Raw genomic sequence first — 13,959 nt, forward strand, 5'->3', positions numbered from 1 at the left:
TGGTGCTAGTTCAAATTTAAAAAATGCTTCTACAAACAAAGTTTCATCTGCAGATATGATCTTGTTTAGGGATGTGTCTTTGTGCATGCGGACATCTGACTGCTGAGTAGTGATTGTGTTTTTCAGCAATAGTGTGCACCCTTCATTTCACAGAGAAAAGAAGGTCCAGGAAAAATCTCCATACAAGTTCTTTGTGCATTTTTATTTTCTTTTTTGTACTTGTTACTTTGCACGTTTTGTTAGAAAATGTTTATTTACTATTTATTCAGGTTTTTTAAGGTATCTAATATTTTGATACTTAATTTCCATGATCTAAATATTCTTAAAAATTAAGTTTGTTGTCATTTGGAAGGTGTGTAGGCCTTCTTGCATTATTATGCTGTTACATTATGAATATACTGTATATTCAGTGGCATAAAATGGTCTTTAAAATGACAATAATATCGCTTATCGCAATTATTTCTGGGGCAATATATCGCACAACAAAAAGTTGTTATCGTGACAGGCCTAATTCCCAGTTTTGATTCCAGTGTGATTCAATAATGATATTTATCCGGTGTCTCTTTTTTGCAAACCATTTATTGGAGCTGAATACCATGAATAAAAATAAACAGGCTACATAAAAACTGGACTATTTAAGAGTTGTTTGTGTGCAAAATAGAACTGCATGATTCTGGATAAATTGAGTTTTTTTTTTTTCCCCCCAATGGAAGTTGTGGTTCTCTCATGATTCTGAAGAAAAAAAACATTAGACAACTAAACAAAATCACATGTAATTTATGAATAAATGGTTCAATGACTCACTCAAGATGTACTTGTTTCATTACTGGATGAATCATCGTTCTTGAACGAATCTCTTGTATGATTCAAAGACAAATACATTTTAACAGCCACTTTTTGCCACCTACTGGCGTAACAATGTAATCGACAACCCCTCCCCCACACCTACTCCTAAACCTACCAATACTAGGGGGTGCATAATCTGGCAGGGTGCAAATTTCGGCACTACACAGATGAAGAAAAAAATAAAAATAAAAAATAGGAATCGATAGGCGGAATCGAAATTTTAATTTGACAACAGGTATCCGATTCCTGACCTTAAGTATCCGATTCTGGAATCGGAATCGATTTTCGATTCCCAACCCTAAGTGTGAGTACCAAAGCCAAAAACACACTGAAAGTGAGAGATGGGATTAAACAACCCCCTTACAATCTAGGTGTGATTTTGTCACAGGTCTTCATAAACAAGAAGGCCAGCTGGACCTAAAAGGAAGCTATGCTGCACTGGTTTAGTCGTGACTTACTCCCTAAGACGAGTAAAACAAATGTGCGTTGGCACGCACAGATGAGCCATGATTCTTATGAAGAGTGACATAAGCCTCCGCCAAGTGAAGCGTCACCGGACGCCCGTCACGCTAGCGCTTGGCACAATTACCGCCAACTGTTTTGATAGCGAGAGATGTTACACAAGCAAAGAGTTCAAACTCCTCCAAGACAGGAGGCCGATTCTACGATAACCTCACTTATGTGTCTGGGTATCCCAGGAGACCAGAATCTCTCTCTGCTCTCTTCTTTGGTTGAGCAGTTCAGTCAACTGTTTGCATCTCTGCAACAAGAACAAAACCTCTCATTATTTGCAGGATCGCAATTAAATTTTATCTTAGCCAATTTAAAGATCTGTACGGCAGCAACTTCTCTCTTAATTGCTAGGGTGTTTTTTTTTTTTTTTAAATAAAACCTTGGCTGATAAAACACTGAAGATATAGGATACTGCGTTTGTGACAAGGAGGCAAATTAATGCACTGTCATCCTTCCATTGAAGTAAGCCAAGGGATGATTCTCCCGGGGTCTCCCGAGGCTAACTGCTTCTTGTCTAGTGACTCTTGTCCCAGAAAATATGCAGCAGCATGAAATAAAAATCTGCAAATTCATGTGATACCACAACACTCATGAACTGAACACACATAGGCCTAAAAGGGGGGAAAAAAGCACATCTACACATATTCTAAAGAAACTGGATGATGTGCAATGTGGCTGCCTTAATAAGTGGGTGTAGTTCATCTGGGGATTTCCACTGGTGGAGTAAAAAAGGCTACGCTGGGCACTAGGGAAGACGAGAGGTGGGGAAGGAGAGGATCGGCAGACCAGGATTCCTCCCAATTAGCTCACTTCGACATTCTGGTTCTGTCCCAGTTGGCTCCCAAAGCTTTTCTTGACTCAACAAAGCAAAAGAATCAGGCTGAAATGGGGTCCATGAAGAGGGCTGTCTGAACTGGATCTCCTTTTATCCTCACATTCCGACATGTCCAGGGATTCAAGGCTCACAAGCAACATCTGCTCCTGCGTAATAAGAACCAATGGCCCATTTCATTTGAAAATCAACATGTGGCCTAATCAATGGATTAGCAAAGAGTGACTTAAGCCCAAAACTTGCTGCTGTTAAACCATTAATGTGACTAGACATGGCTGAGATGTATATCCCTCCAGCAGCTAATCATGCTGTTAGCCTGCTACAACTGGGCAGCAGAACTTCTGCCACTTAGTGTCCATGTCGGAGTGTCTTCATTAAGTGAATGTCTCTTCGAAAACAGCCTTGATCACTTAGTGAAATCACTGAGAATGACTGGAGAGAGAGAGAAGCACAACAAGAACTCTCCAATGGGGAATCAGGAGGTGAACACACCCTCATCCCCACCCACGCAAGCCAACGCCTGGGCTCTGTTCAAAGAGCGCCGCGCATTGATTAGCCATGACAACGAGCTGCTGCTTCCAAAAATATGCTGCTCGTTCCGGAGCAGCATGGCCATGCATGAATAAACATCATCTGTAATGGAGCTGAATGAAAATGAGACGTTGGCCTTTTTTAAGCTGATCTATCAAGAACGGCCTCTCCCTCCCGACTCCCTGCGCTAAAAGTCACCTGCTAGCTGAACGCTGGCTTATTACAAATTGCTTTGATAGAATTTGCTAAGCTCTTGAACCTGGTAAACACACCAGGAAAACAACCATTATTGTGCTGAAAGCAAGGTTTTAGATCATATGCTCCAGAGAGTCGTAATAATTTGATCTTTCTCTGGTTTGGGCTCTGGTAATACTATAAAAAACACTCTTGATGAACTATACCAGCTGCGAGAATGAGGTTATACAGTATGTAAACGAATGGGCAGAGAAGATGAACAGCATTTCATAACATTGTCATGTTTTGAGGGATGCAGTGGAAAAGGAAGCCAGCTCTCTTACTGTTGTTGTCTGTGTCATCGCTGACACTCTTAGGAGGAACATGGCCGGTGTAACCGACGGCAGTTCTGTACATTCGATCCGGATTACGTATTTTCTTCAGTCCTACAGGGGACACAGTGGGGGAGGGAACAGTGAGGGGAGAAGGTCTGTGGGTACAAAAATACAAAGTCCTCTAAATTGTATTCATGCAGAGGTCATTAAATGCTTTTGTTCTCGCCTTCTGAATGATTCCGGCGCATTATGATTGTGACGTTGCGCTAAATTTTGCCCTGCTCCGACTGATAGGTTCATGTCAAAAGGTCATTTTGGGTTTATTTTAAGTGCAAGAAAAATAGCTACCATCACACTTGCATCTGTGAATCTATAGGAGATTTTCCAGCATCCATGTATTGCATACAAGATGTGTACGTAGGTGTGCAATCAACTAGGCTGGCGAGGAGCTAAATCTACACGTTGAATCATACCACATGATGTGGTTCTACTAATTTCTGTGGCTTACTGGATTCTTAAATGCACTTGGCAGCAAAAAGGTGCTTTAGGTGCTTTTTGCACAACATTAGAATGAAACTAAGAACAAACCTGCAGCTAATTAAATGGATAGTTCATCTAGTTCATCCTATTGTCATCATTTACCCAGCCTCGTGTCATTCCAAACTATTTCTCATACTCTGAAATATATTTAGAAAAATGTTGGTAACCAAATATTTTTGTTACCTTTGATTTATTTCCATTATGGGGGGGGAAAACACTCAGTTTCAGACATTTCTCAAAATGTCTTTTTTTAAATGTTCCACAGAAGAAAGTAAGTCACATTTAGAATGCCATGAGGGTGAGTCAATTATTTGTATTTTTGGTGAACTACCCTTTAAGCAAACAGCAAAGTCTGGCGATGTACGCAACACATACAGGGAGACATAAAACGCATGCAAATTACTGGAACCAAAATCTAAAGAGCTAAACCATCCAACAATTTAATTTCACTCTGTTGTCACCTAAACATTGGTAAACATAGCTGTTCATTTCCAAATGGACTCTTTAACAGTGATAGCCAAGGATTTAGTACTGGAATCACTGGTAAACTAGACACATTGTGTCCTCTCCTTCTAGTTGACTAATCATTCCATACAATCAATAATTTAGAAAGGGTCTATCAAGTCAAAAGAAACTTCTTCAGATAGAAAGAGTAAAAGTGGGTGACACAGCAACAAAAAAACTCAGCTTACTGTGCTAATTTAGTCAGGCAAAACATCAGAGAGGCTAGATAAATTCTACACAACCCAATTTGTCTGGAGGAGCCAGTAGTATCAGTTGTATTTTTTTAATGCATCACCAGACAGATCAGAAAAAAACCCAGGAGCTTACTTTTAAGCAAAACCACACAGTGAAACATTACTTTCTGATAAATTGACATTTGATGAGCAACCAAACAATTGAGCTTAAACAGCCTGAGGTTCTTGGCACAATATATGTGAGTTAAAGCATGTATGTGAGTAAAATACAAAAGAACCATGGAGCAAGATGGAGAAAGAGACGCTCATGCACTTTCTACCCAAAGAAATATTCCACAACATGACTTTCAAAACATCTAAAGTGTCATCGCTGACACTCTTAGGAGGAACATGGCCGGTGTAACCGACGGCAGTTCTGTACATTCGATCCGGATTACGTATTTTCTTCAGTCCTACAGGGGACACAGTGGGGGAGGGAACAGTGAGGGGAGAAGGTCTGTGGGTACAAAAATACAAAGTCCTCTAAATTGTATTCATGCAGAGGTCATTAAATGCTTTTGTTCTCGCCTTCTGAATGATTCCGGCGCATTATGATTGTGACGTTGCGCTAAATTTTGCCCTGCTCCGACTGATAGGTTCATGTCAAAAGGTCATTTTGGGTTTATTTTAAGTGCAAGAAAAATAGCTACCATCACACTTGCATCTGTGAATCTATAGGAGATTTTCCAGCATCCATGTATTGCATACAAGATGTGTACGTAGGTGTGCAATCAACTAGGCTGGCGAGGAGCTAAATCTACACGTTGAATCATACCACATGATGTGGTTCTACTAATTTCTGTGGCTTACTGGATTCTTAAATGCACTTGGCAGCAAAAAGGTGCTTTTGAGCATGGATGCACAACATTAGAATGAAACTAAGAACAAACCTGCAGCTAATTAAATGGATAGTTCATCCAAAAATGTATATTGTCATCATTTACCCAGCCTCGTGTCATTCCAAACTATTTCTCATACTCTGAAATATATTTAGAAAAATGTTGGTAACCAAATATTTTTGTTACCTTTGATTTATTTCCATTATGGGGGGGGAAAACACTCAGTTTCAGACATTTCTCAAAATGTCTTTTTTTAAATGTTCCACAGAAGAAAGTAAGTCACATTTAGAATGCCATGAGGGTGAGTCAATTATTTGTATTTTTGGTGAACTACCCTTTAAGCAAACAGCAAAGTCTGGCGATGTACGCAACACATACAGGGAGACATAAAACGCATGCAAATTACTGGAACCAAAATCTAAAGAGCTAAACCATCCAACAATTTAATTTCACTCTGTTGTCACCTAAACATTGGTAAACATAGCTGTTCATTTCCAAATGGACTCTTTAACAGTGATAGCCAAGGATTTAGTACTGGAATCACTGGTAAACTAGACACATTGTGTCCTCTCCTTCTAGTTGACTAATCATTCCATACAATCAATAATTTAGAAAGGGTCTATCAAGTCAAAAGAAACTTCTTCAGATAGAAAGAGTAAAAGTGGGTGACACAGCAACAAAAAAACTCAGCTTACTGTGCTAATTTAGTCAGGCAAAACATCAGAGAGGCTAGATAAATTCTACACAACCCAATTTGTCTGGAGGAGCCAGTAGTATCAGTTGTATTTTTTTAATGCATCACCAGACAGATCAGAAAAAAACCCAGGAGCTTACTTTTAAGCAAAACCACACAGTGAAACATTACTTTCTGATAAATTGACATTTGATGAGCAACCAAACAATTGAGCTTAAACAGCCTGAGGTTCTTGGCACAATATATGTGAGTTAAAGCATGTATGTGAGTAAAATACAAAAGAACCATGGAGCAAGATGGAGAAAGAGACGCTCATGCACTTTCTACCCAAAGAAATATTCCACAACATGACTTTCAAAACATCTAAAAGCTGATGGGGTAGTGAGAGGTGCACATCCTCGTATATACGCTGCCATCATTGTGTTGGCAAGAACCACTGGAGGATACGCTTCCTGTGTGGAGGAAGAAAATAGAAGTGATCCAGGAAGCTGGCAAGAGCAAAGACTGTCAGATACAAATGCGTGACATAGTTTTAGGCCGTACAGGTCAAAAGAGGCAATGTTTTCTCCTGTTCTGTGGCAGCTCAAATGGGTAAAAATAGCCTAGAATCCTTCTGTCCCCAAACTTACGTTCCATTATGACACATTTTTCTTTCTAAGAAGTAGAGCAAGAGCAAAGCGTTACCTGACTAGACTTGTGTAGATAAATATGCATGATGAAACAAAGAAAGGCAATACCTTTTTCTGGCCAGGTCATCTCTCAGCAATAGCAAAAATGAAGATATCCACCAACAACCGGGAAACACAACCGTGCTAAAGCCTATAGATCCGATGTAGTGTGTAATTAATATTTTCTAGAAGACAATTCTATAGTTCACTAGAGAACAGCACATGTGCACGCCACTGTCCCACACAGGCACTCCGTGAGCTCTCCCAAATCAAAGAGGGCAACTTTGTCACTTTGATGGAATTCTTCAATAGGCAAGCTTAGTTATCACTCTTAGTTTCAATGTGTGTAAGTGTGTGTGTTAGGGGGGGTTTGAAGGGGGGGGGGGTATTGATTTGTACGAGCACCACCCTGTGGCTGTTTTAGACCAAAACTTCCTTGACTGCCTTGATTTAGAAGAAAAAAAATAGTTGAATAAATTAATTGTTGACAAACTCATGGTTGTTATTTTAAGCTATTCAAGACCTACTTTTCCAACATTAATGAACAATCAGCATTTTCTACCCAGGATGCTATAGAATCAAACTAATGTCTGACAATTCATCTGGTCCCTATAAAAATTACGTTTTCCAAAATGGATCAAAGTAAACAGAATATGAGTTATTTTGAAGGCAAGGGAGCGTCTTGTGAATCTTAAATGTGATCTGAATTATTTACGTCTTCCGTCAAATTCGTTATATTAAATTTTTAAAAATACATATATTTTAGTCTGAAGGAATTTCATTAAGACGTAAGGTAAACATCAAAAGCATCCTCGAAGAATTATCTACATGGCGCACTCCGTTGATGTAAAGAAAGTGAACTTTAAATTACGACCATATAAATAGAAAAAATAAGTTGTAATTACATACAAATCAAATTCTAGTGAATAGCGAGAGCATGAACTTGATTTTAGTTGCCGAGCACCGCTTTAGCAAAGAGGAGAGACTTACCTTTCATTTTGCTGCCTCATTAAAATTCCGCTTCAGTTTTCCCAGCGTCCTTTCCAATCCAGTTTAAAAAATATGTTATTATCTAAGAAAATAACTGCTGACAGCTTCAAAACAGCAGCGGCCAAACAGTCACAGTTCTGGGAAAATATTTCACACAAGACTAAAGCATATAGAGCAGCTGTCGGTGGGTTCAGTCACTGTAAGTGGGGTTCTGGTGGGGGTGGAAATAAATCAATCACGTTTTAGAGCATCATCATAAATCTGCATTTATCGCTTTCGGAGTTAAAAGCGTCGTCCTGTTCAATACGAAAGAAAAATTAAGTAGTTGACCGCGTTTGACTTCACGGAGCTCGCTTGTTTGTCAGCCCACGGGGAACGTGGATGTGGTGTGGTGGAATCCCACTCTAAACCAAACGCGAGTCATTTCACGCGTTCATTTCGTCTGCTGCGCTCATGTGCTCGTCTCAGTTACAAGAAAAAACATGTTTCTCTTCATCTAGCGAAGGCTGTGGTTCGGCTTGACTTGGATGCGTGTGACTTTGAAAAATCTCTGCTTTGAGATGAAACGAGTCGCGTAATGAACGTAACCCGTGATTACCTAACTCCGTTCCCGTTATTTTAATAGCCGTCTCAGAGATGGCTAATCCCATCAGCGCTTCAGCTTTTTTGCCATTTCGTGACAAACACAAGCTGAGCGAAAATGTCACTGACTTTCTCCGCCGCGCATCCCTATCCTGACCTTCATCATCTGGAGCTTAACGCTGATAAAGCTGCGAAATGAAAAATAATAATCTTGTTATTTCTCTCTTACCTTCCGGCTTGTTTTCGGCAGCCATTTCCCCTCCGCGCGCCACATCCTCCTCCTCCTCCTCCTAGCGACCGGGGGGGTACCACGCGCGTTCACGGCGAGGACTCGGCTAGAGGAGGGGGCGAGAGGCGCGTGCGTGAATACGCGTTAGCTATTGGCCGAAAAGTGCCATAAATGACAATGGTGTTTTCGGTGATGCTTCATGAATTTGCGAAATCCATATCCTCCTTTTATCCATCTCTTCCACGCCATTGGTGAATCGGTTTTATTCAGGAGACACCTTTACAATGCAGCTACCAATAAGGTTTTTTTTTTTTTGATCAGATTTAGGGGAAAACCTTAGGACTGTAACATGCATATATGCAAAGCAGAATCTGCGGATTATATTTGTCTACACAACGAACATTTATGAATTCATGCTTGGCAGACACCCATATCCGTTCTGCCCACCGAGCGCCGTGACAGTAAAAAACTATTTTATAACACTGCTAATCGAGATACGTGTCCAGCAGTCTAAGTACTAATAACATACCCCACTGTGTCATATAATTATATGCTAACAGTCATGTTAGAGTCGTTAATCTGCCACTCGTGCTGAAGATGATTGTGAAACCATAATGGCATGGACTTAAGCATAGAGACGAGGACGGTTTTCCTCTGAAAGGTTAGTGTCGTAAGGCAGCAGAGACACAACAGAATAATAATAATTAAAAAAATAAAAATAAAAAATAAAAACATCTGGAAAAGATGTTTCAGGTCGTGCGTGGAGGCTCCAGACTCGTTCTTGAGCGCTGTCCACTCGTGGGTGCTGAAGGAGATGGTGCTGAAAGAACAGCTCCACTCATCGACCACAAACAGCATTATAAGAGTCGGTCTGCCGTTTTCCCAAATAAAGTCAAATCACGCACAACAACACAACATGAAGTTACACTGCGAATGTTATTTGAACAACAGAATCATAAAATAAGAAAAAAAATACACGTAAAAAATACATACTATTATTATGCATGCAGTATTATAACAATATTGAGAGACTACAGAGATTAAAAAAGTCACATGCCACAGTCATTTAAAATCAAGTCAAAATGTGGTTAACAACGGTGAAAACCTTAAGAAAAAGGTGACCTAAGGTTTACATTTCCTCTAAAACTCGCCTGAAATTGATTACAAATTAACATATAAATGTGAGTGTAGAATTAATCATAACTCTAACATTTTGTTTAAGGAAGAGTAAGGCTGTTGGATTAATAATTATTGGATACAAATGAGCAAATTTATTATTAAAATACATTATTATTATTATTAGTAGTAATAATACTAATATATCTATTAAATGTTAAGTGATTGTTTTACTTATTTTCATCCAGGAGTCTGTATAATAGCGGGTACATTTAAATTTTAAATAACTCTCTCCAGAACACACGGTGGCAGGACAACATATGAATCCTGAGCCTCAGCCGTAGGCGAATTGGTGGGTTTACTATAGCGAAGACAGAGCTCATTCATTTTCTTTTCATCGTGCTGACGTCTACTCGCCGAGTTCTTGAAGGGCTTGCTGACGAAAATTATTTAATATTCCAATATCAGTCTTTTGACAAATCAGATTGGCGTACTGGCCGAACGTCACGTTGCCTAATTAATATTCATGAGAAAGGCCTTCGCCGTAGTAGGAATCGATGGGATGGGATTTGGGACATTGTGAATATGGCGGCTGCCTTGGAAAATGAATTGGAAGTAGATAACGAAGATTATTATTCTCTGCTCAATGTCAGGAGAGAGGTAAGAAAGTGGATATGTTTCTAAGAGGAGCATAATTCATCTGCATTGTCGAGCTCTGCACAAAATGAAGACAGCCATGCAATTTCTCTTATTAGGTGATACTGTCCTGAAAGAGAGATTCATACAGCTCTCATGGCATACTATTACGTACCGGTTGCATTGGGCTCGTAACGTACTGGTTGATCTGACGTTTCATGCTTGGACAGCTTTCGAGCAGTATTTGTCAACCGTCAAATTGCTTTTATATCAGCCATTCTGGGTGATGTTTATTAATATTTTGCATGTACGTACGTAAAATGCGCATGACTGGAGCTTATCTCAGAACCCAATTCACTTAATATTAATATTAAAAAGCAGTACTTACTATTAACCCAATAAACATCGGCTAAATAAAACCGTTTAATGTATAATTTATTAAATTACACCTACCAACCTCAATAAAAAATTCTGCTCGCTCTTTTGCTCGACCGGTATTTCCAATGAGCCTCGAACTCTGAGGATGTAACGGAAATGTTGGCGTTTGAGTTTAAATGGAAAAGCGCGCCAACGCGCAGTCTTTCCTGAGCAGACAGCCAATCGGAAGCCTGTTATCAAGGTGTGGCTGAACCAATTAATTTAAATATTCAAATTATGTTGACTCTGCTTGATAATATGATATCCATCCATCAATCTTTATGTCTGTCATCTACTATGTATCTATCTTATGGTCCACAGGCTACTCAAGACGAGTTGAAGTCGTCGTACAGGCGTCTTTGTATGCTGTACCACCCTGACAAGCACAGAGACCCCGAGCTAAAGAGGCAGGCTGAACAACTCTTCACTTATGTACACCAAGCATATGAGGGTAATTATTATAACTGTCCCCAGAACTAATATGACAATCTACAGTATACAGATTAAATCGCATGAATAGCATGAGGGTGAATGGTTGTAATTTTTGGATAAAGTATTAGCCTAATTTAATTTGTACTTAAAAGGGTTGTGATAGATAATCAACAAAAACACTGAATACCGACTTAAAGCCATATTTGTAAAACTTATAAACTATTTTAGTTTTTAGAACAGTAGATGCATCCTAATTCACATACGTATGTGCACTATTCTATGCTGTTTTGTAGTATAAATAGTGCAAGTAGTGTGTTCACAATAAAAATTCTATAAAGAAGAAGTGCACTTCAAATAGAGTGCTGCAGCCGTGACGTCAAAACCCGGAAGACTAATTTGCCACTGGTTCCCTCAGATTTTTTACTGCGTCACAATTTGCGTACTTATACTATGTCCTAGAAGTATGTACTCTTTTTGTGAAGAAAAATACATACTTTTGAGTATGTAGCAGAATAGTAGGCAAGCTTTGGGATATACTACTTTCCGCATAACTGTCGGTGCGTCCGAAATTGCATACTGTCTGAATATTTGATAGTTTGTAATAAGTATCCACATAAGAACGTTTTGGGTGTGAGTGTGTGCAGTCAGCAAGTTATGTTTACCCCAGACATTATTTTACTCATGAATGAAAAAAAAAAGTTATAAAAATCCATAGGAAAATCTTGAGGGAACCCATGGAGTCTTCTAAGTTTTGACATCACAGCAACATACAGCACTCTATACATGAATTATGCAACTTAAAGCTGCGGTCCGTAAGTTTTGCCTCTTTGTCGCCATCTCGGTTTGAAAACCTGCAATTGCAGCTATTTGCGGAATTATCTTCTTTGCGTGGGTTGTGCACCAGCACGGCTGAATCTAATGTGTGGCTCTGTTTTTATAGACTGTAAAAAAAAAAAAGACAGTTTTTTTACTGCTTGAGTTTTGACTCAAGTCGCATTCGTTTACATGGAGAGGGCGGGGTTTATGACCTGTACTGCAGCCAGCCAGCAGGGGGCGATCAAAGAGCCCGCAGCTTCACTTTTCAAGACTTGTGAGGCACACCCGGTGGCTCTCAGTCACCGCACCGGTGTGGATAAACTTTGAATTCACAGATTCTACATCTTGAAAGTATGACCCAAATAAGAGTTTTCACTGGAGAATGTCATCTGAACAAGTAAGCAACAACTGCCATATTTGTTCTGATCAACTGAGGAAAAAAGCATTACAATAAATTGCGCTATCAGTGGTGATTAAATCTAACGATCGGTTAGCTCATATCACATCAAACCGTGCCAATTATTATTATTGTTATACTTTGTTTTCAAATTCAATCCGCCATATATTCCAGCTGCTGTGAGAAAAGGCTATATACGATCCGTCACCTGCAGCATCCTCACGTAGCGTAGCGTAACGTAACGTATAGCATACTAACCGGGACAACTTCTTTATGTTTACAGACGTGACGTAATGACACAGCGCCATGCTCGAATTTCCCACGAAAACCTACCCGTACCACTCAAATTAGAAAACTTTATTACAAGCTTACCGTTGTGATTCGAGCTAAAGTAAGGCGATAGTTTTGAACACTGGGCTGGTTATGTACTTGCTCAAAAATTGATGTTGGATAATTTTTAAACTAAAAAGTTACGGACTGCAGCTTTAAATAGGTGTGCAATGTTGGACGCTTCATGAATTTAACAGTCGGCAAAATGGACGTCTGAATGTCACACAATAGACAGTAAAGTGCCTAGTGCATAGTATATAATGTGTCCAAGTGTATTTGAAACATAATTGATATTTGTAGTCCAAAAATATTTTTTTTATTTGACTTTCATTATTTGACCTCTGCTTAGTTCTCAGTGACCCACAATCACGAGCCATATATGACATATTTGGGAAAAAAGGCCTAGAGGTGGAAGGTTGGGAGGTTAGTTTTGATTTTCCACATTTATTATAACAAATATTTGTATTACTGTTTGTTGCTGTGGTGCATGTGATACTAATGTCACGTCTGCTTGCTTGATCCCTGATATCTTTAGGTGGTGGAGAGGAAAAGGACCCCAGCAGAGATCAGGGAGGAATATGAACGTTTACAGAGGGAGAGAGATGAGAGGAGACTCCAGCAGAGAACAAACCCTAAGGTGGACATTCCAGACCAAAATGACAGCAGGGGATAATGACAAGACTAGTTTTTATTTCCTAAAATGCAGTTTTATTTCACTGAATCTCCCAGTTTTGTTGTGTTCCAACTGATGTAATTTCGAAGATTCAATATGCCAGTTTGTTTAGAGGCCAGATAATAGCAGTCAAATCTTTGCTTTATTGCTGAGGTTGATTGTTGAGAAACCGAAATTTGAGGACAGCTTTCTTGATTGGTTTTCTGTCTTCTCTTTTTGGATGCCTGCATATCTGGTTTGCACGTTGTAATTTATCAAGAAAGTTTGTAACACCGGGTCTATAAAAAGTCTGAAATTCATTTTGATCAAATTTAAGGCCATAAAATATCTTAAATGGTATAACAAAAGTATTAAAGGGGTCATATGAAGCGATTTCAATTTTTCCTTTCTCTTTGGTGTTACAAGCTCTTGGTGCATAAAGAAGATCTGTAAAGTTGCAAAGACTAAAGTCTCAAATCCAAAGAGATATTCTTTATAAAAGTTAAGAGTCAACCACGCCTACCTAAAACGGCTCGTTCGAACACACCCCCACATACCTACGTCACGATGTGGGAAGATTTGCATAACACCGCCCAAATGTTCATGTAAAGAAAGAAGGTGTAACTTTTATTCTCGCTGTAGTATTGTTGTTG

At 39.3% G+C, this 13,959-nt stretch overlaps 2 protein-coding genes across 7 annotated transcripts in view; one reads left to right on the plus strand and one right to left on the minus strand.

The window, feature by feature from the left end:
• LOC107654440 (calmodulin-binding transcription activator 1-like) overlaps positions 1–8,554 on the minus strand; it is a 313,692-nt gene extending 305,138 nt beyond the window's left edge. For all 5 annotated transcript variants that reach the window (XM_016441502.1, XM_016441501.1, XM_016441500.1 and 2 more), the window contains exon 1: positions 8,511–8,554. In XM_016441502.1, the coding sequence (XP_016296988.1) occupies positions 8,511–8,535 (25 nt within the window). In that variant the 5' untranslated portion in view covers positions 8,536–8,554. The remainder of the gene's footprint in view (positions 1–8,510) is intronic.
• A 1,641-nt stretch (positions 8,555–10,195) lies between these two features.
• Positions 10,196–13,959, plus strand: part of LOC107654442 (dnaJ homolog subfamily C member 11-like) — a 12,281-nt gene continuing 8,517 nt past the window's right edge. Inside the window, exons 1-4 of one of the 2 annotated variants that reach the window (XM_016441504.1) lie at positions 10,196–10,286; positions 11,001–11,130; positions 13,004–13,077; positions 13,190–13,291. In XM_016441504.1, the coding sequence (XP_016296990.1) occupies positions 10,212–10,286; positions 11,001–11,130; positions 13,004–13,077; positions 13,190–13,291 (381 nt within the window). In that variant the 5' untranslated portion in view covers positions 10,196–10,211. Of the gene's footprint in view, positions 10,287–10,777; positions 10,882–11,000; positions 11,131–13,003; positions 13,078–13,189; positions 13,292–13,959 lie in introns of those variants that run through there. The other variant, XM_016441505.1, reaches the window with a different exon arrangement.

Source organism: Sinocyclocheilus anshuiensis, unplaced genomic scaffold (genome assembly GCF_001515605.1).
Source record: "Sinocyclocheilus anshuiensis isolate Anshui unplaced genomic scaffold, SAMN03320099.WGS_v1.1 scaffold527, whole genome shotgun sequence".
In the NCBI taxonomy this organism is placed as follows: domain Eukaryota; kingdom Metazoa; phylum Chordata; class Actinopteri; order Cypriniformes; family Cyprinidae; genus Sinocyclocheilus; species Sinocyclocheilus anshuiensis.